At 62.0% G+C, this 25,670-nt stretch overlaps 1 protein-coding gene and 1 non-coding gene across 2 annotated transcripts in view; one reads left to right on the forward strand and one right to left on the reverse strand.

Moving 5' to 3' along the window:
- Positions 1 to 25,670, forward strand: part of LGR6 (leucine rich repeat containing G protein-coupled receptor 6) — a 95,587-nt gene that overhangs the window by 65,472 nt on the left and 4,445 nt on the right. Inside the window, exons 7-16 of the mRNA XM_059906324.1 lie at positions 13,841 to 13,909; positions 15,924 to 15,995; positions 16,156 to 16,227; positions 17,097 to 17,165; positions 18,099 to 18,170; positions 19,019 to 19,084; positions 19,978 to 20,049; positions 20,376 to 20,447; positions 21,680 to 21,805; positions 22,531 to 22,691. Of these exons, the coding sequence (XP_059762307.1) occupies positions 13,841 to 13,909; positions 15,924 to 15,995; positions 16,156 to 16,227; positions 17,097 to 17,165; positions 18,099 to 18,170; positions 19,019 to 19,084; positions 19,978 to 20,049; positions 20,376 to 20,447; positions 21,680 to 21,805; positions 22,531 to 22,691 (851 nt within the window). The remainder of the gene's footprint in view (positions 1 to 13,840; positions 13,910 to 15,923; positions 15,996 to 16,155; positions 16,228 to 17,096; positions 17,166 to 18,098; positions 18,171 to 19,018; positions 19,085 to 19,977; positions 20,050 to 20,375; positions 20,448 to 21,679; positions 21,806 to 22,530; positions 22,692 to 25,670) is intronic.
- Positions 13,203 to 13,275, reverse strand: TRNAG-CCC (transfer RNA glycine (anticodon CCC)). Its single transcript has one exon. It is a non-coding gene; the product is annotated as a tRNA-Gly (tRNA).

Raw genomic sequence — 25,670 nt, forward strand, 5'->3', positions numbered from 1 at the left:
GGCCGCTCGGTCACATGCTGGGAAATGGACGTCTGGGGAGCTGGCGGGGCCCCCTGGAGTTACCCTCCGTGGGGACAGAGCAGACCTGGGGAGTTAACTGAGAAAACACACCGAAGGCCCCAGCCAGTGCCCAGTCTCTGTGCCACATGTGACCTGTGCAAGCCTGCTGTGTGCGGGGTGCCTGGGGCCCCGGATGTAGGGGTGGCCAGCACCCCCTCGAGGCCTGGGCCGCAGCCGCCCTCCCTGGGGGATACGGAGTGCTGGGGCAGGTTTGGAGCTGCCTGGCGCCCAGAGAGCAGCAGGGAGGCCAGTGCGGCTGCCGGGGGCCGGGTGGGGCTGTTAGCTCTGCCGGGAAGTCAGCTGGGGAGGGGGCACATGCTGGGCGTGGGTTGGCACCTCTAAAAAGCCGAGAGCGCTGTTTTTTCACGGTCGGGGCGCGCTGCTTGATTCTTTCTCTGCGAGCCCTGGGTGGCAGCGCAGGGCGTTGGGCTCGGCTGGCACTGGCTGAGCTTCAGAGCCGGTGCCGCTGGCGCCCATTCCTTTCATCCGCGGCAGTGCTTGGCTCAGTGCACAAAGCCCAGGGCCTGCGTCCACTTTACAGACGGGAAGGCCAAGGCTGAGAGACCTGCACCGCGGGGGCAAAGCCTGCAGCCCGGCCTCAGCCACCCGGGGGCAGTAACACCCAGTCTCCCAGCCATGGGACCCAATCTGCAATTCCCCACCCTCGGTGACGCTGGATTAAAGGAGAGCCCTGTGCAGAGCTCTGACGGAGGTGGCACCCCATGGGGAACAGCCGCGCCCCACCCCCTGCTCCTCCGGGGCCTTGATCTCAGCACCCTCCCGCCCCACCCCTGAGGGCTGAGTTCTTCTTCCAACTTTTGATCTCCCAGTAAAAAGGGGGAGAGTGCATTCTTATCCTCCATCGCCCAGAGCTCGCTGGGGGGGCCGGAGGGGCAGCCAGATTAGAGGGGGGAGTGGCTGGGAGAATGAAAGGGGGAAGGAGAGGTAGTCAAACCTTGAATTGTTGCGTAATTGGCCTGCTCTACAGCCCCGCGGCTACCCTGGAGCTTTTGTGTGCGCGTCTCTCTGGAAGGGCAAGTCTCCCTGGGGCGGCATCTCTGCACTTAGACCCTTCTCATCAAACCCTCCTGCCTGAGCTGTGGTTTGGCTCCGTCTGTGGCCTGACCCTTCCACCTGGGGAGGAGGGGCCAGGTGCAGGCACACACACACACACACACACACACACACACACACACAGAGTCCCGCGGGGCCCCAGCATAGCATGGGGACACCCGTGGCCACGCGGCTTCTGTTGTGACCTGTGCTCTGAAGGCTAGGCTGCCTGGGTCCCAGCCCCGGTGCTGCACGTGCCAGCGGGTCAGCCAGAGCAGGAGGCTTCACCCCTCGTCTGCACGGGGGTAACCGAGGTAAACATGCGCCCTGAGGCGCTCCTTTACTCCCCAACGGCCTGCACACCCAGGCGATCAGGGCAGGGGCAGGGGCAGGGGCGGGGCCGGGGCTGCCGTCCCGCCCTCCCGCTGAGCAGCACAAAGCACGCAGGCTCCCGGTGGTGGGTGGGTGGGTGCAGGCCTCCTGCGCGCTCAGGAAGTCTGATCACGCTGGGAGGGGCTTGTGGGGACGCGGCTGCCATTCCCCCCACGCGGCCCTCGCCAGTCCAGACCCTGCAGGAAAGCCCAGCTGGAGGCAGACAGGACAGACCCTATCCTGTACCCACACCTCCTTTCTGCTCCCACAATGAGGATGCCCGGCCCCTGCGGGAAATTCGGAATCAGAGGTGGGCCAGCGCCCTGCCTGCCAAGTGCTGTTTCCTCCACTTTCCAGATCAGACCAAATCCAGAGATTTGGGGTGAGATGCCCAAGTTTCTACAGTTTGTAAGTGATGGTGGAACCCGAGCCTCTGGCCTCCTGATACATCGCTCCATTTAGTGCCAGCTCCTGTGAACTCAGACCAGTTACGGAACTTCCCGGTACCTGGGCTGAGAAATGAGAGAAAGCGTGACCCAGAGCGACCCTGGGAAGTTTCTCCGGGGAGGTCTCAGGGATCCAAACCAGGCGCGCCAGGCCCTGAGGTCAGTGTTTGGAAATCACGCTTGGCGACCACGGGCTGCTATTCAGAACTGTCACGGATGGTCCTGGAAGACCCAGCTGCAGTTACGAATAAAATTGTGCAAAAAAGAAAAGGCCCAACAAACATAATTACAACCTGAGCACCGCCCCGCACCAGCCCCCCAGATCTGGGGATTTGGGGTTTGCGACTCAGCTAGAACAGAGGGGCTGGGCTAGGAGGGGTCTGGGGACAACAGCGCCTTACCTCCCTCGGGCCTGGGTGATGGCTTCTGGGCCGCCTTATAACCTCATTAAACGCATCAGACTGACTGAGCCCCCGGGGTTGGCTGGACCTCCCCCCTTCAGAGGGGAGCCTGGGGCCCCGGCAGGAACAGAAACCTCCGGGCTATAGCTCCCTCTCTAGATCAGGACCAGCATCCAGCAGAGGTCTGGGAGGACTGCAGGGCAGGACGGAGATTAGAAGATTCTGCCTTATGATCCAAAACTGCACATTCCGTGTAAAACCTCCTCTGGTGCAGGCGGCCCAGGGATCTGCTTCTGCAGAACATTTTTACTTCACCAGCAGCCAAGGCTGCAATGTGTCCCTCTGTCTCCGCCTCAATGAAACCACCCAGGCCAACAGATTCTGCTCTAAACCGGCTTTGACTGGGTCCTGAAAGCATCCCGCCACCTCCCAGTCCTGGGCCCGACGGTCAGCTTTAGGCCAGGAATGGACAACCAGGCGGCTTTCCACGGAGGTCCTTCCAGGGACTGGGCTTGACTTGGTGGACCTGGATTCAGACCCTGGCTCTGCTACAGGCGTGTGACACGTGCAAGTCACCTGAGCTCTCAGGAGCCTCAGTTTCCGCACGTGGAAAACGGGGGAGATATTTTACGACTCGTGTAGTGAAATTCACAGCCCTGGAACCCTGTGGGTGCTTAATTTATGTTGGCTTCTCCAGCCTGTCGTCCCATTTAATGATGGACAGACAGCAGTGTGCCTTTCCTCCCCCTTAATTAATGAATGTTCTTTTCCTTCCTCCCTGTCTCCCTCACTCCCTTCTTTCCCACAGCGCTGTGTCAGAAGGCAGCAGGGAGAGTGTTGTCCGCGGCTGTCCTCTCACGGTGGCCCGAGCTGTGAGCACCTCCTCTGTAGGGTGGACGGGGATTCCCGGTCAGCCAGGGCACAGCCACTGCGTTAGTTTCCTGCGGCTGCCATCACAGATTAGCACAGACTTTGTGGCTTTAAAAAAAAAAACAAAAAACAGAAATGTACTCTCCCGTAACTCTGGAGGCCGGGAGGCCAGAGTCAGGGTGTGGGAGGGGTTGGTTCCTTCTGAGCGTCTGTGGTGGAACCTGCCCGGTGCCCCTCTTACCGTCTGGCGGCTGCCGAGGTCCCTGGTGTCCCTGGGCTGGTCAGTGCTCCCTCCGGTCTCCGCCTCTGCTTCACACGGCCTCTCCGAGCATCCTTTTCTTATAAGGACCTTGCCACTGGCTCCGCGGCCCACCCCAGTAAACCAACCATCTTGAGAAGATCCTCAACTTAATTATATCTGCAAAGACCCTTTTTCCAAACGAGGTCACGTTCATAGATTCCCGGGGTCAGGACTTGGACATGTCTGTTTGGGGCTGCAGGTCAATCCGCTCCAGCTGCCCGCTGGCCGGCGCCCAGGGTTTCCCGCCTCTGGCCCGACGTCAGCCTGTCAGGCCCGCGGCCGCTTGAGGCCAACCTTGTAGGAGTTGAGGAACCCTTTCCTCGCCAGTTTTTAATCATCTTACGTTTGTGGGTTTATTAACTGCAAATTAGTGGGGGTTTGTGGCTTATAGAAGAATTTATCATTCCATATAAAACTCTTTTTTCTGGCTTTTCCCGCAGAACCACTAATGACTTCTGACAGGCAGAAAACTGAGCTCCGGCTGGGTCTGCTCTGTGTCCTAGCTAGAACGGCTGTTACAGTCGTCCCCGCCAGGGCAGACCCTCCCGCCGCCTCGCGCTGGGCAGGCAAGGTCAGCGCGCTTATCACTGCTCCCCGCTGGCTCTGAGCGTCCTGCTTCCCCAGCCCCCGGGCCAGCTGGTGTGCAATGCGGGTGGAGGGCCCGGAACCTCTGGGCAGCAGGTTCCCGGGTGGACGCCGCGGAGAGGAAACTAGGAAGTTGAGGTCTGGCCCCCAGGGCCCGTGGGCAGGAGGCACCGGCAGGAATCGAGGATCACCACCCTCCTCCTTCTGTTTCTTTAGTTCACTGGTTCCGTGAATATTACTGGGTGTCCAGTATGTGCCAGGCCCCCACTGTGGGCTCCGGGGGAACATTTATGAGCAAGAAAGACGTAGCCCTCATCACAGAGACTACGGGGCTCTAGGCCGGGAGTCCTGAGCGCCTCTTAACTTACCACTAATTCCAGCGTGTCTGCCCCCAGCACCCTAACTCCTGACCCCGGCGACCCCAAGGCTCGGCTCCTCTCCCTCTGCGTCCTCCGCGGGCCCCACCCTCTCCCGTCCCATGGATCTGCCGATGCCGCCAGCACGGAGGTCATCGCTCCTGGACTCCAGACTTAACGCCCGCAGGCCTTCCTGACGTGCTCACTTGGATGCTGACCGACGTGCCAGCAGAGCCCCCCACGGAGCCCCCCCACCGGAAGTCTCCCCAGCTCTGCGGAGGCAGCTTTGCTGGACCTTGCGTGATGCAACTGCTCTCCTGTCACGTCCCGCATCCGAGCTGCGTCTTCAGCTCACAGTGACGGTCTGAGCGCTTGACGCCCGCCCCCGTCCCCAGGCTGCCCGAGTCTGTCCCCTGGTTGTTGCCATGGTCTCATCCTTGTCACTCTGCAGTCTGCGACCCACGCGACAGCCACAGGGACTTGAAACACAAATCCGATCCAATTGCTCTTCTGTCCAAACGCTCAGTGTCTCCCCGTCCGACTCTGGCCTCGGGTGACAAGCCCCTGCTCCCACTGGCCTCACCCTTGCCTGGCTCGGCTCCACCACAGTGCGCGCTTGCAAACGCCAGTATGTCCCGCCTCCCAACCCCTGCCCTGGCTGCCTCCTGTGTCTAGAATGTTCCTTCCACAATGATCTGCCTCCTGCAAGACTTTGCTCAGATGTCACCTCTCTAGTGAGGTCCTCCTCCACCACCATTTTGCAACTTCTTCCCGGCATTCTCCTTTTCCTGTTTAGTTTTCTCCACAATCTGATAGTCTTCGTTATTCGTTGATCGACGTCATCCATGGTCTGTCCCCCGCTCTGTCCATTCTTGTACCTGCAGCGCCTGGCACGGCTCCGGGCGCAGGGAGGGCGCTGGGCAGGTATTTGTTGAACAGACGAATGGGCTTGTGGCCCCTGGAAAATCCATCTCTCTGAGCTTCAGCTTCTCCCTCTGAGCTGTGGGAGCGATGGACCATCTCATCCACAAGGTTCTTCCCAGCTCTGGTCACCCGTACCCAGGGCTCTCGCCGAACCAGACTTAAATATCCACAGCCCAGGAGGTAGCCCAGGTGCCCCAAGCTCTCTAACTTGGAGAAATGCCCACGGGGGTGGTCCCTCATCCCTGCCTGACGTGAGGTCCCCTTCCCACAAGCCCTGTGGCCCGGACCTCGGGGCCCCGCCTTTAGGCCAGCTGCATTCTGCTGTGACCAGGAGCGCCTCAGAGCCTTCCGGTGTCCTGCATGGATGGGCCCAGCGTCCAGATTGTCCAGGTGAGGCGGTGCTGCCCACGGGGACCCACCCACTTCTACAGGACCCGGTCCTGCTCTGAGTATCATATCTTAGAGTGACAGGCTTTTCCGGGGAGGGTGGTGAGAATGTGAAATGTCTATAAACCTCGACCCAAAGAACTCGGGAGGACCGGAGGTGGAGCGTGACTTAGGTTACACACAGGTGGTCGTCAGGCGGATGGGGTGGGGGCCAAGGAGGAAGCGAAGGGGATGCTCTAGCCCAGGATGAGGACGGCAACTTCATCCTCAGGGCAGCCCGGCAGCGGCGGCCGGGCAAGGGGATCGAGGCAGAGGCAGAGCCCTGGCCACCGGGATCCCAGGGATGACCCCGGGCGGGTTGGACTTTCCCGCTCACCTCCCTCCCAGTCTGGGTTTCTCCGATCCCCGGCGCCTCCTGAGGGCAGGCAGCATATAGTCTCAGTGTCAGAACCAACAGCTGCATTAAAATCAGCCACGCTACTGCATCAGGGACATTCTGGGGTTTCTTTCTGGCAAAGAAGAGGGTGTGGGTGGAGGAAAGGGGAAGGAGGGCATGCCCGTCTCTCCAAGGAAACTGAGGACAGTTTTACTAATTGCTGCATTAGTTAATGGGTGGCCTGGTCGGCAGGCTGTTTAGACAGTACAGCAGTGCTGTTAGTCATGAAGTTCTGTTGGCTCCTGGCTCACCAGGACGTCTGCCCCGAGTGTGTGGAGTCAGACCTGGGGCCCGGGCTCAGCAGTCAGGACTTGCAGGGTGCTCACCGCGCTTGGCCGCCTTCCCTACCGGCCTTGGGAGGTAAACGTGGCTCCGAGTGTCTGGGTTTTGTGTTTCGTGTGGGAGCTGGGCCCCCACATTCCTCCACATGCTTTTACCTGTGATCTGGTGATAAACACAAACATTAGCCTTGAGAATGAAAGTGTAGGTGGAAACCCAGTTAGTGATACTAATCTTTCCTGATGGCTGTGGAAAGTGGAGACCAACTTGTGTGTGCGCTGTCTGTTCTGGAGCCTCGTGTCCAGGAAAAGGAAGAGGGAGAGAATCGCACTGTGTGAGCACCTCCCGTGCGGGCTCTGGACCAGGTGAACAGAGTGCCTTGTGCGGTGGGCGTCCCTGAGTTACGGGTGAGGAAGCAAACAGCAAAGTTCAGTGACTGGTCCAGGGTGGCGCTGCTGGTCCCAGATGACAAGACCTCTTCCGCTCACTAAAGCAGAAAACTCACAGAAGACCCCAGCCTCCAGCTCGGAGTCACCTGCCGGTGAGCGTCTGGGGAAACCTGACTCCGCCTCCACTCACCCTCTCTCCCAGTCTCCCCAAAACCTTGCCCTTGGCCCTGCTACCTGGAGCCCAGCGGGACACACTCTGCGTAGCACAGAGCCCATGTTGGCCCGGGAGCCAGCAGGACTGGCTTCGGGGCCTGGCTCTGACGGGCAGAGATCTACCACTTCTCTCCGAGCCTCAGTTTCCTGATCAATAGAAAGACGGGGCTGGACAAGATGACAGTAAACTCCTGCCAGCTCTGTGCTCCGAATACACAGCGAGGCTCCCGGGGTTCCCAGGAGTGGCTGTTTCCTCACAGCCCGATGGAAGGAGAGACCGGGGCTGCGGGTCCTGGAGCGTCACGGGGCTGGGGTCGCCTTCCTAGCTACGTTTGCTGACGACACCATTGGTCCTGGCTGGATGTGGCTGGGACGGCTGAGCAGACGACGGGGAGGATTAGCCACAGACAGCTGCGCTTCTAGAGCGAGTTCCGGCTGGAGCTGGGAACGGGTCTTCTTTAACCTCAGCCCTCCCCAGCTGCAGACAGAACACTTCCCTCTTCCTGGGCTTCTGGCTGACTCTGGGTTATTAAATATAATAGGCTCTGCAGCCACGGATGAGTTTTCCAGCTGAAGTTTAGGGCATCGTAAATCACCTGCGACGGAAGAATCAAGATTCATGCCAGGGGAGGCCTTCCCTGCCGTCCCCAGGAGCCTGCAGGTCAGAGCCTGACCCGAGGGCCGAGACGCAGCCCCACGTGGCCAGCCGCAGGGGGCTCAGACCATCACCCTGACAGCAGACGTTGATGCACGTGGCCGGTGCCTGGGCTTGGGGAAATCCACAAGGGAATCCATTTGCTTCCTGGTGCCAACAGGCTTCCCGTCTCACGTGGGAGACAGTGTGTACCCGGACCACCCCGTTCTGGACGCCAACAGCTGGGGCTACAACCCTGGCGATTCCTTTCCTAGAACTGTGGTTCAGGGATGGTCTCCCTCTGTGCCTCAGTTGATCTCCTGCAGAATGGAGGTGATAACAGTACCTGCCTCAAAGGGCTGGCGTGGGAATGAGATGAATTACGATAGGAAGTCACCTAGAACCATGACTGTTACACAGTAATTACTATTATTATCATCACCGTTATGGTCGCCACCACCACCGTTATTACCCATCTCACCCTGACCGTGTTTCTGGAGAAAACACCAGGAAAGTTCTGGAAGAGTGAGTAAGTCGTTCTGACTGCAGGGACTGGGTTGGATTCAAAGGATGTCTAGGGCTTTGACAGCTGAGGATGTGGGGAGAGCGCGTCGGGCTGAGGGCAGAAGAGCCACAGCTAAACACAGGAGGGGGTGAGACGGCAGGTGGAGCTGAAAGATCGCTCAAGGCGTCGGAGCCCAGGAAGGCACCCGAACGCTGTTCTGTGAGTCGTGAGAAGCCTTTTCTGAGCGTTCAGAAGGATGACAGCATTAGCTTTGCATTTTAGAAGCGTCTTTCTGGCAGGTGTGTAGTAGCTGAGTGGGGGCTTCAGACTCAGGTTCAAGGCCGGTTGTGACGCCAGGTCAGTGGAATGAGATCTAAATTGCTGTCCCCAATAGACCAAAGCATGAACCATAGCTCAAACATAATCGGAGTTTATTTCTGGATCGTGTAGTAGCCCCAGGAGGCGCTTTTCCTTGGCAGGTGGCCCTCCTCCGTGTGGTGACGCAGAGATCCGGCTTCTTGGGGTCCTGCCATCCGCAGGGCCTCATTGTGCTGGGCGTCCAGCTGGCAGAAGGGTGACGAGGCCGTGGAGGGGGCAGTCTGGCTGCTTTGTAGACCCTGCTCTCGAGGCGGCAGGCGTCACTGCTGCCCGCCTTCGGAGGGGAGGACCAGTCCCGTGGCCACGCCGGCTGCAGGGAGCCGGGAAGATGCCCGCACCTGGCTGCGCCCCGTCTTACAGAGGACCGCACTTCCGTGATGATGGGAAGGTTCCGTCTGTGCTTCTGACACCTCGGCCACCAGCCACACGTCGTGACCAAGCGGCTGAAGTGTGGCCGGTATAGCTGAACTTTTAATTTTACTCACGTGTCATACATTTACGTGGCCGACGGGGCTAGGGGCTGTGGCACGGGCAGCGTGGCTGCGGAGGGAGAAGAGGGTGGGTTTGGGGGGACACAGCGCTCTCCGCCTTGGTCAGTTGACGGCTGGGTGTGGTCAGGAACCTTCTTTGATTTCTGTGCTCACTTCGCTCGACTGTAACAAGGGTGTAACGGGGGCAGCTCCCGGCGAGGCAGCTGCGGGACAAGAGGTCGTTTGGGTGGATGCTTGGTGCTGGAGAGGTTGTCCCAGGGGCGACCTGGAGCAGGGGCTCAGGCCGGAGAGCGCACCGGCCCCTGCCCCGGCCTCACCTGGAAACAGTGCCCTTTGCTCAACCGAACTGCGTTGCTTGTTCTGCCCCGAAGGCCACCCCTCGCCTTCTGCAGACCGTGCTCTCTGCCCTGATGTCCCTCCAGCTGCCTGCACCTGGTCCAGGGGCCGCATCCCCGTGGAGCCCTGTCTCTCAGCCGCGTGCATCTCCATCTCCACAGGCCCTGGTGTCGGGTTCGTGGGACCCGCCACATCCTGCTCATCCCGCCGCCCAGACGGGGTGTCTCCCATCCGTCTCTGCACCTCCCGCTCCACCCAGCCGGATTCTCTGTGTGTTTGGGGCCAGCAACAAACCCCTGTTGCCCTGAACTGAATTCCTCGGGGGCAGAGAGGGTTGCGGGGACGTTCCTGGGCCGTTAGACCAGAGGTGAGATAGAGGTGACATCTATGCGGCCCGGATGAAGCAGGGCGTGGCAGTTACCCTTGAATCTGTGTAGACATCCAGTTGGAAAAAATCAGGCTACCTCTTTGGCATGTGGTTTGCAGAATTCTTTTTGACATTTGCACCATTTTTATTCTCCCACATTTTTCTACAAAAATAGCCTTTTAGTTCATGTGCCTTGTACCACATGTCTTTCCCCACTGTCTGTCAGACCGTTCCTGGTAAAATTCCTGACCAGAAACTACCGAGGAGGGCTGGAACCACTCAATTTGGCTGCTGGACATGAGTCCAATGAAGTATGTAAGGGCTCAACGACGGCGAGGTCCCAGGGGACCTGTCCCAGGCTCTCTGGCCCCGGGCAACCCTGAGGGTACCGCTCAGGACTGTCTGGTGCCTCTTGACATCAACCTCGGCATCTTAAGGCTGTCCCCGCAAATACTCCAGATTCCTGTAAGAGCCCATTAATGTTTCTCATTAATCAACTTGTCTAGACCTTTCACTGACTCACTTACTCAGACAACAGTGTTTGTTGAGCGGCTGCTCTGTGCCAGGACCCTTGTGGGGTTTCAATTAGAAAACAGCCAAGTTTCTATTTTCAAGGAACTTTCATTCCAGTTTGGTGGGAAGAAAATAAACAGACATCTGTCAGATGTCAACATGTTCCATGAGGAAAAAGAAAGCAGGGTATCTCGTTGTTATTGTCGCATAACAATCACCTTAAAGCTTAACGGTTTAAAACAACATTTGTGATTTCTCGTGAACCTGTGTGCTGGCCGCTCTTCTGCTGATCTGTCCGGCGGGCCCGTCACAAAGCTGCCTTCCGCTGGGGCTCAGCCAGGGCGCGTGGGGCCTTGGTGCCGGCCACCCACCCTCTCCACGCGGCCCTCGTCCTGCGGGAGGCCAGCCGGGCTCTCACACGTGGTGAGGGCCCTCGCAGAGGACGCAGAGGCTGTGAGGGCTCCTGTGACTCAGGACGGGGCGGCCCCATGTCACTTGCACCCTGTGCCGCTGGGCACTGCCGAGTCTCCGGGAGCCGGGAGGGCGAGGCAGCAGGGGACTCGGGCCACTTTTCCGGGCAGCTTGATTGAGCTGTAATCCACCATACGACGTTGTGTAAGTTTAAGGTGCGCGACGTGATGATGTGATTCACTTATGCTGCAAGATGATGAGACTCGGGGCCACCTCCAATCGACCACACAGGGCAAGGGAACAGCGCCCAGCGGGTCAGAGGGGGCCTCCTGAAGAGGGGTTATTTGGGCAGAGGCCTGAGGGAAGGGCGGGAGTAGCCGTGCCGACGCCTGGAGCGTCCCAGGCGGATGAAATTGTGAGCAGAAGCTCTGGGGCCAGACCTGGCGGGCCTTTGCACTGAAGATGATGCTGCAGTAGTAAGACGTCCGAGCGAAGATGCTCCCGTGTTACTTGTGGGAAATCTAGTTCTCCTGGGGCAGCAGAGGAGGGTTCCTGGATGGGCTGAGCCAGGCTGAAGGGGGCTCTGGATTTGGAGACGTTGAGACGGGAGGGTGAATCGTTTGCACAATCAAAGGTCAGAAAAAAAATTCACCTACCCCGCCTCTGCCTCCATCCCCAACCCTGTCGGCCCGATTTTCCAGGCACCTTCTGCCGCTCCCTGTAGAACCCCAGGAATCTGCAAACTCCTGCGGCACCTCTGGTCTCAGGAAGGTGCGTTGCAAACCCCCTGCCCTCGGCTCACCTTCCCCTCATGCGGCCCGGGGGGCCTCTCTGAGCGAGTCCAGGTGTGCACACGGGAGGGGAAGGTGTCTGGTTGCCTAAAGGACAGGGCAGAGCAGAGCAGAGCAGGGGTTACCCGAGGTCACCAGGGGAGTCTGAGCGGAACCCGGCAGTTGTGTCTGTGTGTGTGTGTCAGGGGCCAATTACCTAGCTCTACTGACACTGCCCCTCTGGCCCCTGGGCCAGGCGCCTGGCTCTGCCTGTGGACTGTTAGGTGTCATGACCCTGCCATGCAGAGGAATCTGTCATTTTCTCTGTGTTGACCTGTATTTACCACAAAACCTGCAAGTCACTAATTAAAGGGCCTCCCTGTGGCCCTGTCCCGGCACTGGATGGCCTCGTGAACGCTGTCAGGGCAAGGGGGGCTTTCACAGGCCGGAAAGGTGGGCTGGGGTCATCCTGGGGGCTCCAGAGGACACTGCCCCTGAGCCGTCCCTCCCCTGCCAGAGCAGGGACCCTGTGCTCCAGCTGTTACCGACCAGGGTTCTTGGCCTGCTTTATCAATAGAAATTGATCAGAGGCCAGACAAGAATCTCAGGCCAGGCCTTACTGGGGCCCCTGCTGCAGCAGTGGGGAGCGAGGACAAACAACAGGTTCCCGTGCTGGCCCGCTCTCTGAAAGGGGGGCGAGCTTCTTCCTTTTGTGGGGTGAGGGTAGGGGTGTGTCCAGAGGTCAGGCCAGAGGGGTAGCTTAAGTGGTCTGCCCACCCCTTAGGTGGTGGTGTGCGCAGGGGGCATGCGCAGTTCCCTGCTTTTGCTCCAGGCTCTTCAGAGGTGGCAGTTGGGTTTTTTGGTCTCTTCGCATCTTTTGTCCAGAATTTGCCCCAACTGTGCACGCACACGGTTATTTTTAGTCCCACACAGTTTCTTTGTATTTTGTGGCTCGAGGAAGAGATGTGTCCAGGTGCCAGCACTGCAGCAAAGGGGCCCAGGTCCCAGCCTGGCTCACAGCCACCGGCTTGTAGAGGTGCCAGGATGGCACTCCCAGATCAGGCGCATCCTACGTAGGGCCGAGGCACTGGCTACTGAGTGAGACAGAAGCCAGCTTTACAGCTCTGAAAGCCGACATCCGTCCTGAAGTCTCTTGGTGGGGCGGGGGGTGGGGAACATCCTCTAAAAGTCCCTGTCGCCCTTACCTACCCTCCACTCCCAGTCTCCACTCCTCAAAATGCGCACCCCTCTTCTGGCGGGGCTTCCCCGCCATGTGGGAGCTGGGTTCTCAGTCTCCTCCGAGGACGATCAGCTTTGCTCTTGGTCGCTTGCATGTCTCCTCCTGCCCTTAGCCGCATCGCCGTGAAGGGCACAATGCCTGGCACTGCTGTGACGAGCCTCCTTTTACAAATATCTGCACCCCGGGCTGCAGACTTTTCTGTGGGTTGAATTCCTGGAAGTGGAGTGACTCAGTGTGAACCTTCTCATTTGAAAAGACTCTGTCAAATTTTGCCTAAAAGGTTGTGCACGTTTAAATTCCCACTGAGGGTTTGTTGGACCGCTGTTTCCCCATACCCTCGACAACCTGGGTTGCTATCACTTTTCAACATCATTTCCAATGTTTTCTTTCTCCCTCTCTCTCTCTCTGTCTTTCTTTCTTTGGTTGTGCCGGGTCTTAGTTGCGGCAGGCGGGCTCCTAAGTTGCGGCATGCACGTGGGATCTAGTTCCCTGACCAGGAATCGAACCCGGGCCCCCTGCATTGGGAATGCAGAGTCTTAACCACTGGACCACCAGGGAAGTCCCTCCAATGTTTTCTGATTATACACATGATATATGTTCACTGTTTAAAAAAAAGGGGGAAATGCAGAAAAGGGTGAGAGAAAATAAAGATTAGCTGTCACACCACCACCAGAAGGTAAGACATCCTGTCCATTTTTACAAAAGATGAGAGCAGAGGCCACAGATAGTCAAGATGGTCACCTGAGGAAGCTTCCAGAATCCCTCGTGCCGGTGACAAGTTGTCAAAAATTGCCCCCTTCTCCCCAGGCCCCCTCCCCAGCCACTGGTGTCTCCAAAGGCTTGAGATACTCTCCTCAGCCCGGGGGGCTGTTTGGAGAGAGTTGGTTCCACTATCCACCCCTAAGTGTCCCCTCAAAACAGGTCTGTGGCCGGGAAGGCCCCCGCCGAGGTCTGGGGGCAGCAATGGGAGAGGAACAGCCCAAAGTGTGTTCCGGACATTGGCCCTGGGCCCGGCAGGCTGGCAGACCCTCTCTCCAGCCAACCCAGAGCCAGCGTCCGTTTCCCGGAGCCTCTGACACGCCCTGGGGACTGCCCTCCAGCGACTGTCTTGCCTTCTTTCCAGAGACCTGAATTACAACCAGCTGCACGAGTTCCCCGTGGCCATCCGGACGCTGGGCCGCCTGCAGGAACTGTAAGCTCCTCTGTGGGGTTTGGGGTGTCCTCTGTGCCCAAGGGTCCCCCACACCCTCATCTCCTGAGGTCCCGACCTCCCAGGTCAGCAGTCACAGGCCTCGCTGCTGGGCTCCAAGCATCTCTGGGGCTGAGTCATCCGCGGAGCTGGGCCCTTCCAGCCTGGGGAGAGCAAGCCCCAGCCCCGCCTGTTAGGCTTGCCTGGCACCCCCCTGTCTTGGCTGGGTGTGTCCAGAGATGTAAGGGGACAAGAGCGGGGGGCTGGTCTGTGTCTTGGGGTCCCTCCTCAGTCCCCTGTCCTAGTGGGGCAGCGAGGAACTGGCTCTGCCCCACCCCCCAACGGCCACTGCTCGTTTTATTCTAAAATGCATTTGCTCCTGCTAAATGCAAACCAGGGGTGAGACAGACACCAGCCGTCCCCTAGGGCCGCAGGCCTGTCGAGGATGCAGAGTACAGGGGCAGGACAGAGCAGCTCAGGGTTGGCATATAACTCCGACCCTAAATCACATAATCTTAGCTAAAACGGTCTGGGTGTCCAGAGAGCACAGAAAGAGCACTGTGGGCTAACATGTCTGAGACCAGCCTTAAAGGATGGATGGGGTTTAGGCGACAATGGGGGAGGAAGAACAGTGGAGATGAAGAGCCGATGGGACAGTGAGAAGGCAGAGGGACGCTGAGCCAGTGGGAAGACAGCCTTCGCAGAGGAGGGGCCACCGTGTAGCAGGACGGGATCTGCGTGGTGCTGAGCGGGACCAGTTAAGGCAGCGGAAGTTTATGACCAGAGCCCAAACCTCCAGGCAGCACTGAATCTGTTCTCACTGCCACCCGGGACCTTTAGCACCAACCCCACGCCACCCCCTCACCTGGTCCAGACGGCTGACAGTGTGAACGCCGGGGAGCAGGAGGGGAGCTGGAGCAGCTGCAGGGGAGGGTCCGTGAGAAACGGCTGCAAGCCCTCCACTGCCAATGAATCACCAAGGCCTGCCTTTCCCCTGGAGCAGGGAAAGACAGGGAGAAGTTTCACTCGGTCTGTAGGGTGTGGAGGGAGCAGGGTGTGCAAAGGCCTGGGGGCAGGAAACGTAAGCTGGGGGAGAGAGCAGAGCCCTGGGGCAGCAGGAGCAGGAAGGCACACGTGTGGGGTGTGTCCGTCCACGTCTGTTGGGAGAAGCAGCTTGAGGACGGGCTCTGTCTCGTAAACTTCTGAATCCCTCGGAGCTGGGCTCAGCACCGGCCGCGAAGGGGGTGATCAGACACGTGTGACGAGCAAATTCACGCAGGAACATTGAACGAACAAAGCAGGCTGGGTGGGCCTTGGCTGGAGGTGAATTTCGTGAATGAGCGTGGAAGTGATGAGGGGAGGGAGGAGGGGTCCCAGAGGCCAGGAAGACACAGAGAAACCAGGGGTCTCTGGTGAAAAAAGGACGACAGAGGGGGCTGCTCAGCGTGGATTGTGCTTTTCAGTCCAACACTTACTTTGAACTGTTCTCCCCGATAACCAGATGCACTGTTCCCGGCTTCTGGAGCCTGGACGCCCGGTGGGGGCCTCGCCCCCCATTTCTCCTCCACGGTCACGGGCGTCCCCCCTGCGCCGCCCCCCCGCCCCCAGGGCTCGGCTCCTCAGTTCAGGGCCTTGAGGCCAAGCCTGGCTCCATCTGGGGACCACTTCTCCTCCGGGGGCCCCTGTTTTTCCGCTTCCTCCTCCCATGCACCCTCAGCTCCCTCCTGGGGATCTCCAGGGTTCTGCCCTCCTTGGGGTCTGGGCCCAGCCTGTTCCCCTGAGTGGCCCTCACAGTCCCCCCCCCCCCCCCCCCCCCCCGCCCAGGCTCACCCTCTCTCCTTTCCACGGGTCGTTGAGCAAAGAGGGAAGGTCACAGGCAGATGTGGAACTGGCGTCCCCAGGCTGATGTCCCTTTGGGCCCACGGCCTTCCTGCCTGGCTGTCGGAGAGCGTCCTGGGGTCCCCTGTCCCCGTCCACACGCTCTCCGCATCCTCCTGACGCCCGTGTCATCCCCCAGGGGTTTCCATAACAACAACATCAAGGCCATCCCCGAGAAGGCCTTCCTGGGGAACCCTCTGCTGCAGACGATGTGAGTCCTTGCTCCTGATGCCTGTTGGGGGAGGACAGGGTTGGCAGGCAGAACTGGAGAGGGGCTCCCTGCGTGCTGGTCTCCACGGAGAGGGGAGAGCAGACACCTGCCTCGGTCCAGCCGGGAGGGCGAATGAAGGGCTTCGGTGTCTTTCCTGCAGACACTTCTATGACAACCCGATCCAGTTCGTGGGGAGGTCGGCGTTCCGGTACCTGCGCAGGCTGCACACCCTGTGAGTTGGTGCCTCCCCCTGCCCTCTGGCACCACCCCCCGCCCGCCAATCCCGCCAAGTCAGGATCCTGCTCACGTAGCTGAAGGAGCAACAACCTGGCAAGGTTCTGGTTCTCCGGGGCCCCCAGAGCCACACCCTGTGACTCTTGGACACCCAAAGGCATCCTCATCTCTCCCGCTCTTTCAATTCCCATCCCAAGTGCAACGTCTTCAGAAAACCTCCTGCAGGTGACGCTCCACACGCAGCAGCACAGGGACGCCCCTGAGTCTTTTGGGGTGCAAGCTCCACCTTCCTGTGCACCCCACTCTCACCCCTGAGGCTGGTGCCATCCGTATGTTTCATCGCTGGACCCCAGGCTCCCCCGCTCAGGCCCGAGCCCAGGGTCCTCTTCAGGGTCCGGCGGCACCCATCCTGCTGGGCTCCTGTCGCGTGCAGGCCCACGTGGTCCCCCGAGGTGGGGTGGCCATTGGGGGAAACCCCGGCAGGTGACACTTAGGGGAGACCCGCTTCCCGGCTCCAACGAGCAACCCCAGCAGACAAACACCTTTCCGGAAGCACTCAAGCCATTGCCTTTCAAACGGGGCGAGTCCCACGGTCCCTGCCTGTGTTTCGTGCACACTGGGCCTGGGTGGCCGGGTGGCCAGGTGGCTGGGGGCCAGGTGACCGGCTCTGTCCGGCCAGGCTGGGTGGAGCTGACCTAGGAAATGGCAGCTTGGACCCTGCTAGACGTCCAGCCTCCACCAGGGCCTGAGCAGCTGGGGTCACTGGAGGGAGGCCGGGGAAGGATGGTGTCCCCAGAAGATGGGGTCCCTGTGGGGGGGGGTCCCTGAGAGCTGACCCCCCTTCAGCACCTGGTGCTCTATCTTCAGATCTCTGAATGGTGCCACGGACATCCAGGGGTTCCCAGATCTCAAAGGCACCACCAGTCTGGAGATCCTGTGAGTGGACGCTGGCCCCCCAATCCCCCGTCGCCCCCCGTCGCCCCCAGACTCTGGTCCCCGTTGTCTGGCCTTCTGCTGTGGCTTCTAGCCGGGCCCAGAGGCTGCCCGGCTCGGCCCCGGGGCCCATGGCCGCTCCCACCGGGCTGGCAGGTGGTTCAGGGGAGGGGCTGCTCTTCCCCGCTTTCCCAGCCTGGGGTTTCTCAGAGATCCTAACCACAAGCCGAGGTGCACGGAGGACCCGGGAGCGGCCGGAGGGCTGTGACTCCCACCTCCTGTGCCTCCTGGTTTCCACTGTGTCCTGGGGGGGAGGGGTCAGAGCATAGCAGGCCCTCGATTCACTGTAAGAGAGTGAGCAGAAGAGTCACACGAACACCCAGAGCTGGAAAATTCTCCACGAGGGAAGTAGTAGTTCCCCGAGGATGACCTTGGCCTCACGTCCTCCCCGGAGCACCCTGTCCCAAGCCCGGCCGCTCTGCAACCTGCTCGCAGCCCACTGCCCCCGCCCCGGGTGCCCCGGCATCCTCCCTGCCCCAGGCACGGGGCACGGGCTCTGGGCTTGGTTCCCAGGGCCCCACTGGGGCTGGAGTTTCCATCCACGGCCTGCGCATGGCCCCCCTCTCCTACGAGGAGCAGAAAAGGGTCCGGCCCCTGTGTTGCTGGTGACACCAGGAGACGTGGGGGGACACAAAGGGGAGGGCGGGAGGGTCTGGCTGCAGGACCGCCTGCCAGGCGGTGCCCGGCCGTGCCCCTCTGTCCACCCCAACCCACCTCCTCCTCTCTCTCCCTGCAGCCCCCTGCCCCGTGCCCCCCACTTCTCTTTTGTCAGCTCTGTGCTCCCTCGTCAGTGTCAGGCCAGAGGGGAGGCGGGGGGAGGGGGCTGGGGACGGCAGGGCCCGGGTCGGTGCCAGCCCCGCTCCGTTCTCCCCGCAGGACCCTGACCCGTGCGGGCCTCCGGCGGCTCCCCCCGGGGATGTGCCAGCAGCTGCCCAGGCTCCGTGTCCTGTGAGTGCCTCCCGCGCCCTCCTGCCTGGCAAGGTCCCTCTGGCCTCCGTCCCCTGGTCACTCTCTTCCTGGAGAGAGGCAGCCTGGGCTGAGACCTGCCTGAGGGGGAGTGGGCTGCCCTCTCCCGTTTGGGGAAAAGCCTAAGTCTTCTTCGAAGTCAGACCCGGGGCTGAGGCTGAGCTCTGCCACTTCCCGCCGGTGAACCCCGCCTCCCCCTTTGTGTCTCTGAGCTCGGGTTTCTCATCTGCAAAACGTGGGTGCATTTAGGAGGGTTGGAAGCGCCCGGCACGTCATAGGTCCCCCCAGAGTGGCTCTAATAGGTTACCCGAGTCTATACAGGGACCATGGAGGAGCTTAAGTGTCCTATGGGGAGCAGGGAGTTTCCTGTCCCCTGAGTCTCACTCGGGTCTGAGGTGCTCACCATGGACCACAGCCTCTGGCTCAAGATGTGCACAGCCAGCCCTGGACGGGTGTCCAGCCTGCCACCGACAGGCTGTGTGTCCGTGGGCAGGTCCTGTCCCCTTTGTGTGCCTCAGTCGGATGAGGGGTTGGGCCGGGGGATCCCTAGGGGCGTCGGCTCCGTACTGTGACAGTGGTACCGCCTGGGTAGCCTGGGCCAGCTGGCTCGTCCCAGTGTAGCCCTGTCGTGCCCCTCTCACCTCCTGCTCCCTGACCCCGGGGCCCTCCCAGGGTCCCCTGGGCCTTCATATGGATGAGGAAGCCCCACCCGGGCCCTGCAGAGAGGAGGGGCCCAGCGGGGGGCTGGAGGGAAGTGCCCGGGGTGACGAGGTCCATAGCCGTGTCCCTGAGGCCCAGCTCCCCTAACCGGCCCGCGCCCCTCTCCCCAGGGAGCTGTCTCACAACCAGATCGAGGGGCTGCCCAGCCTGCACGCCTGTCAGAAGCTGGAGGAAATGTGAGTCTGGGGCACTGGGCCTGAGGGCGGGGCCAGCCAGCACTCTGACCTTCCCCTCCCTGGGCTTGCTGACCCTGAGGTCAGGGCTGGGAGCTCGGCAGAGGCCGGGACAGGCCATGACTCGTAGTGACAGCCCAGGAGATGGTGCCCAAAAGCAGTCTCGAGGCGGCTCCTTGGGTGTCAAGGCAGCAGGAAACGTGACAGTGATGAGGGCCAGCGGAGGGGCGGGTGGGCTGGACATGGGGTGGCCGTGGGGGACTGGAAGTGCCCCAGGCTCTCGGTTTCCGTAAGCACACACGCACGTGCACACTCGTGTCTGGGAGGGAAACCTGGGCTGCAGGTTCCACGGGGACCGAAACACTTCACAGATTCTCCGAGCTCCCTTCACCCAGCTCCTGTTTCCCCAAGTGACAGAGCCTCCGGCTCTCCATGCCTGCGCCCTGGGACCAGGCAGGGCTGGGGGCGTGAGGGCTGTCCTGGTGCCTTGACACTGAAGGAAGGAGGGTCTGTGCCTTTGCCGAGGCCCAGGGTCCGTCTCCCACTCAGAAGCCCGTCCGCTGAGCTCTGCCTCCCAGCTTGGGCCCCTCTGGGGCCGCCAGGGGCTGGGCAGCCTTCTGCTGCTGGACTAGGGTCTGGAGGGCCCGAGGAGTGAGGCCAGCTGGGCTGGGAGCCAGGCCCGGTGGGAACCCTGGAAGCTCACTCCCTTCGGGGCCACAGGGACAGCTTTGTAGCTTTGTCTCCTGACCCAGTTACCCAAGGCAACCACATCCCCCATGCTCCCTTTAATTCTGGTGATTCTGCAGGCTGGGTCCTTTCTTCCTCCCAGTGGGTGGGGTCGGGGTGGGGGCAGTGTCTGGGCCTCTGGGCTCATCCAGCCTCTCTCGCTGCCCTAGTGGCCTCCAGCACAACCGCATCTGGGAAATCAGAGCTGACACCTTCCGCCAGCTCACCTCCCTGCAGGCCCTGTGAGTACCCAGGGTGGGGGGACCCTCCCTGCACGCCTGCGCCCCGTGGGGACCCCCAGCACCTGGGGAGGACCCTCCCGGCACACCTGCACCCCGTGAGGACCCCCAGCACCCGGGGGGCCCTCCCTAAACGCCTGCACTCCGTGGGGACTCCCAGCACCCGGGGGGCCCTCCCTGCACGTCTGCACCCCGTGAGGACACCCAGCACCTGGGGGGGGCAGCCTCCCTGCATGCCCGCACCATGGCACAGGTGTCGGTGACCCAGGGTAAGAACGACGGGCCCTCCATGTGTCACTGTCCCCTCCTGTCACGTCCTCTGCCCGTAGGGACCTGAGCTGGAACGCCATCCGGTCCATCCACCCCGAGGCCTTCGTGACCCTGCGCTCCCTGGTCAAGCTGTGAGTGTCCACTGCTCTCTCCTCCTGGGTGCTGGAGCACCGTGGGCCTGTGGGCGGCCCAGCGGGGGCAGGAGGGCCCGGCCTGGGGTGGGACACGCGTGGGTGTCAGCCACACATGCTGGGGACGTGGCTCCAGCCTCGGCGGCACTCCCAGCCCCCTGGACAGACGTGGGGCCTGACGAGCAGGCGCCACCCCTGCGAGCTCTGCAGCGCCACGCGCAGCCTCAGCCCCGGGCAGCCGGGTCCCTTAGTCACCGGATGTGGACGGGGAGCGTGTGGGGCCGCTGCAGGCCCGGCGTCAGCGCCGGGAGGGGCCTGGGGGGCCGCCGCGCACCGCGGAGCACGTTCTCCGCTGCGTCCCGAGGGCGCGTCTACTGGAGACCGCGCAGCCCTGCCCCTCCCCTCTTAGGTGCTCCCTGGCCTGCGGGGGGTGGGTGCTCACTCAAGGGGCCGGGACCCCGGCGCTCACAGCCCTGCTCTCTGGGCTCCAGGCCACACTCTCACCTCTGCTTCCCGCCCGTTCGCTCTGCTCCCGCCACATCGGTCGGATGGGTATTTTTATCCCTTTGAAAGATGAGGCCACTGAGGCTCGGGCAGACCTGCGACACGCCTCGGCTTCACGGGGAGCTGGCGACGGGGCCCGGTTCCCTGACGTCCAGCCCGGGCCGTTTCCACGCCGCCGGCCTGTGGCCGCGCTGTCTGGTTTGGAGGCCTGGCTTCTTCTGATATTTCTCCAGGGGAGCCGGGGGGGCCATGCACATCTTCACCTCTGGCTGCTAAGCTGGCCCTGAAACAGAACGGGTGACCGAACCCCTGCGTGTGGCCCGACGGCCGCGCTGTTCAGTCCCAGCTCTGGCCTCCGCGTCCTCAGAAGAGCAGGGGGCCGGGGGCCGGCACAGCAGGCGGATGCCCTGGTAGGGCGGACAGGGCCTCCGGTGGGACTCAGACGGGGCCCGGCAGCTGTGGCTGAGCGGCTGTGTGACCCAGGAGCTGGGACGGCGTGGCGTCACCTCCAACAGCCCCGTGCAGTCGGCCCCCGCGGTCCCACGAGCGGGGACGACGGAGCCCTGGCGGCCCTGCCGCCTCTACCCGGCGTCCGCGCTCCTTCCTGCCGAGCCTTCCTTCCCTCCTCTCCTCTGGCTCCCATCCCGGGCACGCTGGCCACGCCTTCAGCACAGGCTGCCTCCAGCCACCCCCCGACTGCCAGTGACCCTGGCCATCCGCTGTCCTAGGGACCTGACGGACAACCAGCTGACCACGCTGCCCCTGGCCGGGCTTGGGGGCCTGGTGCATCTGAAGCTCAAAGGGAACTGGGCTCTGTCCCAGGCCTTCCCCAAGGACAGCTTCCCCAAACTGAGGTGAGGCTTCCCGTCCCCACACCTACAGAGGTCTGCCTCAGGGCAGTGGCCGGGCCGGGAGGGACAGGAGGAAGCCCAGGGCCTCACCCCGAGAAAAGCCTGGAGGCCCAGAGTTTGGCCAAGCCTGAGTGGGGAGGGCCCCTTCCCCCCCAATCCCCGTGTAGCATTTCCCTCTCCCAATCCCAGCCCTGGGGGACCCTGGCGAGGACAGAAGTGAGATGGTGGGAAGGCCCCCTGCCTGCTTGGGCAGCTTCCACGCCTGGACTCAGGGCCGAGCCCAGGGTGCTGATGAGTAGAAAACAGCCGCTCAGCCCTGGCTGGTGCCGAGGACCCCAGGCCTCCTTCGGCCCGTGTGGCCCACGCTCTGTCTGCTGCAAAGCAATGGGGGTCCGGCCTCACCCGCAGGGCGCCGACCCAGTTCTGACGTGCCCAGAGGCACGGGGCGCAGGCCTCACGGAGGGCGAGGGTGAAGGGCGCCAGGAGAACCCGGTGTCCTCGCGAGGGGAAGAGGAAGGCCGCCCGGAGGGGCAGAGCTCCCAGGCTGCGTGGCCCGGCTGCTGCCCGTCGGAGCCTGGCTCGGGCCTCTGGATGAGGGAGGAGGGGGCTGGACGGCGCTCAGAGCCCTCAGGGAGAAGCCTGGGGGGCCGCCAGCGGGGCGCTCGGGGGCGGGGGCGGGCTGCCGGGCCCCCCGCCGCGGCTCAGCTGCCGTCTCCCCCGCCCCCCAGGACCCTGGAGGTGCCCTACGCCTATCAGTGCTGCTCCTACGGCGTCTGCGCCCGCTTCTTCCAGGCCTTGGGCCGACGCGCGCCCCACGGCCCTCACCCTGACGACCGGGACGCTCCCAAAACGCCCGTGGGCCTCCTTGCCGGCCCAGCCGAGAGCCGCTGTGAGTGACCCCGGGGGGCCGTGGGGGGGACGCGAGGGAGGAGGCGCAGGACCCCGAGGGGGGCCGGCAGGGGCTGCCCCTGTTCACGCCTGTCCCGCAGGCCCGGGAGACGAGGGCGGCGCTGGGCTTGACGGCAGACACGCCTCCCGCCTGCCGAGCCCTCCGTGGCCCCCAGGGCGCTCCCCAGGCCGTGGCTCACGTGGCAGCCCTGTCCTGGTGGGCCTCGTGGGCCGCAGCGCCTCCACGGCGCCCCCCGCCCCGCCACGCGAGCCCCGCGGCGGGCGCTCTCAGAGCAGACAGCGTTCTCCAATCAGCCCGAGCCAGGCGGGGTCAGGCGAAGTCAATTAAGTTAAACCTGCTTCTGGAAAAGAGTCCTCTCACGCTGTGTCTCAGAGCCGAAAGGAGCAGCTGGGGGTCACTGCTGCCCCCGCCGTCTGCCCCACTGTCTCACCAGGGACTTCAGAGGCCCTGGTACCCGGGGGCCTCTCGGGGAGGCCAGAGGGGAACACCTACGGGCTGGGGTCTCTGATGAAGGGCAGAGAGAAGGTCTCCGTGGCCTGCCCCCTGTTGCAGAGCACGAGCAGAATCGGGAGGGAGGGGAAAGGGCCCCGACTCTGGGGTTTCCCTTCAGCCTCTAAGTCCCTCTTCACAATGTGTCAGTGCAGAAGCTAAACAGAAAGATCCGATCTAAACGCGTAAGAACATTCACGCCAGTGTAGACGGACCCAGCTTCTAACTCCAGCAGACCACTCACGGGTTGGGTCACCGCGGACAAGGCCTTGCGGAGCCTCCGTTTCTTATCCGTAAACCGGGAGCGGCGTTCGCGCCCCACAGGCCGTCGGGAGCGTTGAAGATCCCACAGACAGAAGCGTGTGCCCTCCGTCCACGGTGGCTGCCCAGGGAGGGGCCTCTGGCTGGACACGCAGGAGTGTAGCTGGGAGCCCAGGAGGCGCCGTGGGCGGGCGAAGGGGACTGGAGCCCTCCCGGGAGAGTGTGAGGCCCGGCAGGGGCAGCAGCTTCCCCGGGGCGGTCTGGGTGTCTGCCGTCCACTCCGCAGGGATGGAAGGAGGAGTGGAAACCTTCCTTCCTGAAAGTGAAACTCCACCAGGCCGGAGTCTGGGAGAACCACAGGGCATCGGGATGGTGGGCGGCCATTGCCATAACGGCACCAGGGCAGGGCCCCACTTCCTGAGGAGCTGCTGAGCCTAGGAGGGGGCCAGGGCCGCGGCTACAGCCGTATCCCGCTTCCCCCTCGGTGAAGAGCGGTCCTTAGCACTTTGGCCGTGACCTTACAGCCTCAGACGGAGTCCACGGGCCCCAGCTCTTGCCTCTCATCCGGGCATTTTGATTTCCAAGCACTGCTGAGCTCCGTTCTGCAGAGCAGGAAAGGTGGCGAGGGATGGAATGCTAGGCTGTGGGCACAGCCCGGCCCCCTGCCCACCCAACAGCGCCCGGGCCATGGGCAGCTCCACAGGGCCTCCCTGCCTCCAGGGAAAGCTCCCACCTGAACTGTTTACCCTTTAAGTGGGAGGGAGGCTCCGCACGGGAAGCAGACACGTGAGCTGAAGGCGGGGACAAGTGTGACAAGCGGTCGCCTGCCTGGGCCTGGCCTGTACGCGGTGAAGAGCCCGCTGGCCCGGCTCCCTAACCTTCCAGGAGAGGCAGTTTCCCCCGCCTACCCCACCCCGACTCCAGAAACTTTCCAGGAACTCCCTGGCGGTCCAGTGGTTCGGACTCGGCGCTCTCACTGCCAGGGGCCCGGGTTCAATCCGTGGTCGGGGAACTGAGATCCCACAAGCCTCGAGGGGGATCTCCCAATGATGAGTTATCGCTGCAAGAGAGAGTTTTGTCTTTATAAACTATAAACTGGTTTAGTTATCATTTATCATTTCAATATTCTTAAAGAACTTATGGCCCCTGAGATGTCCACCCCCCTGGAGACTGCAGGCCCTGGTTTAAGAAACAGCACAAGAGCGAATAAGGAAAATAATGCCATTTGATTCAGACACGTTTGGAGTTTCTTTAACAAGGGATTTGCCTTCTAATCCTATTTTCTCAGACTAACAGGATGGCAGAGCCTAGACTTAGAATTGGAAGGATGGTTAAAGATGATCTAGTCTCTCTGCTAACGCAGCAGAGAAGCGCCCTTCTCACACTGGAGACTTTCTGCTCCAGTCTCTCTCTCCAGTTACGCACACCGCGTGCATCTGTAGAGCTCCCCCGACCGCCTCCCCGTCCCCCCACCTTGGCTCTGCGGCCCAGCCAGGCTCGGTCTGAGTTCCGCTCTGTCGCTCACTGGCTGTGAGACCCAAGGCAAGGTCTTCGCTTCAAGGAGCCGTTCCCTCACCTGTCCGATGATGCCCGGGGCTGCCTGCCTCCTGCAGCTGTGCGGAGGGTCAGTGAGCTGGTGGGGATGAGGACTCAGCAGGCGCAGGGCCTGGAGGATGAGAGCTGGGGGAGCCCCAGCCCTGGCGCCAGGTGGCCGCCTCATGGGTGCAGCGTACGTGGCCACGGCTCCTCGAGAGCAGGGCCGCGTCTCGTCCGCCCCACGTGCCCCCCACCTGTGCCCAACGCCCAGCACAGGGTACTGCGCTCAGCACACGCGACCTCTTTGTTGGACACTCTGATGGTGGGAGCTTGTTTGTGTAGGAAGAACCAGAACTTCTCCCTCTGGATCATGATTTGCCTCCTTCTGTGACCCGTGTGTGGATGTTGTTCTGCCGTCCGGGACCATCAGCACGTCGGGGAGTAATGATGCCTGCGGGCCGGCAGCCCTTTGAGGACGGCGTTCCTCCCCTCACCCTGCCTTTCCCGAGTCCAGCACCCCCAGCGGCTCGGCCGTCGTCACCGTCCCCGGTCCACCTCCTCCGAGCGCGTCCCGCTCGCTGCTCTGTCCGTTGCAGTGTGCAGGGCTCCCGGCTGGACACGGAGTCAGAGCGGTGGGCCGGCCCGTGTGGAGGGCCCCCACCAGCAGGGCAG

The sequence above is a fragment of the Balaenoptera ricei genome, chromosome 1 (genome assembly GCF_028023285.1).
Source record: "Balaenoptera ricei isolate mBalRic1 chromosome 1, mBalRic1.hap2, whole genome shotgun sequence".
Taxonomy (NCBI): Eukaryota; Metazoa; Chordata; class Mammalia; order Artiodactyla; family Balaenopteridae; genus Balaenoptera; species Balaenoptera ricei.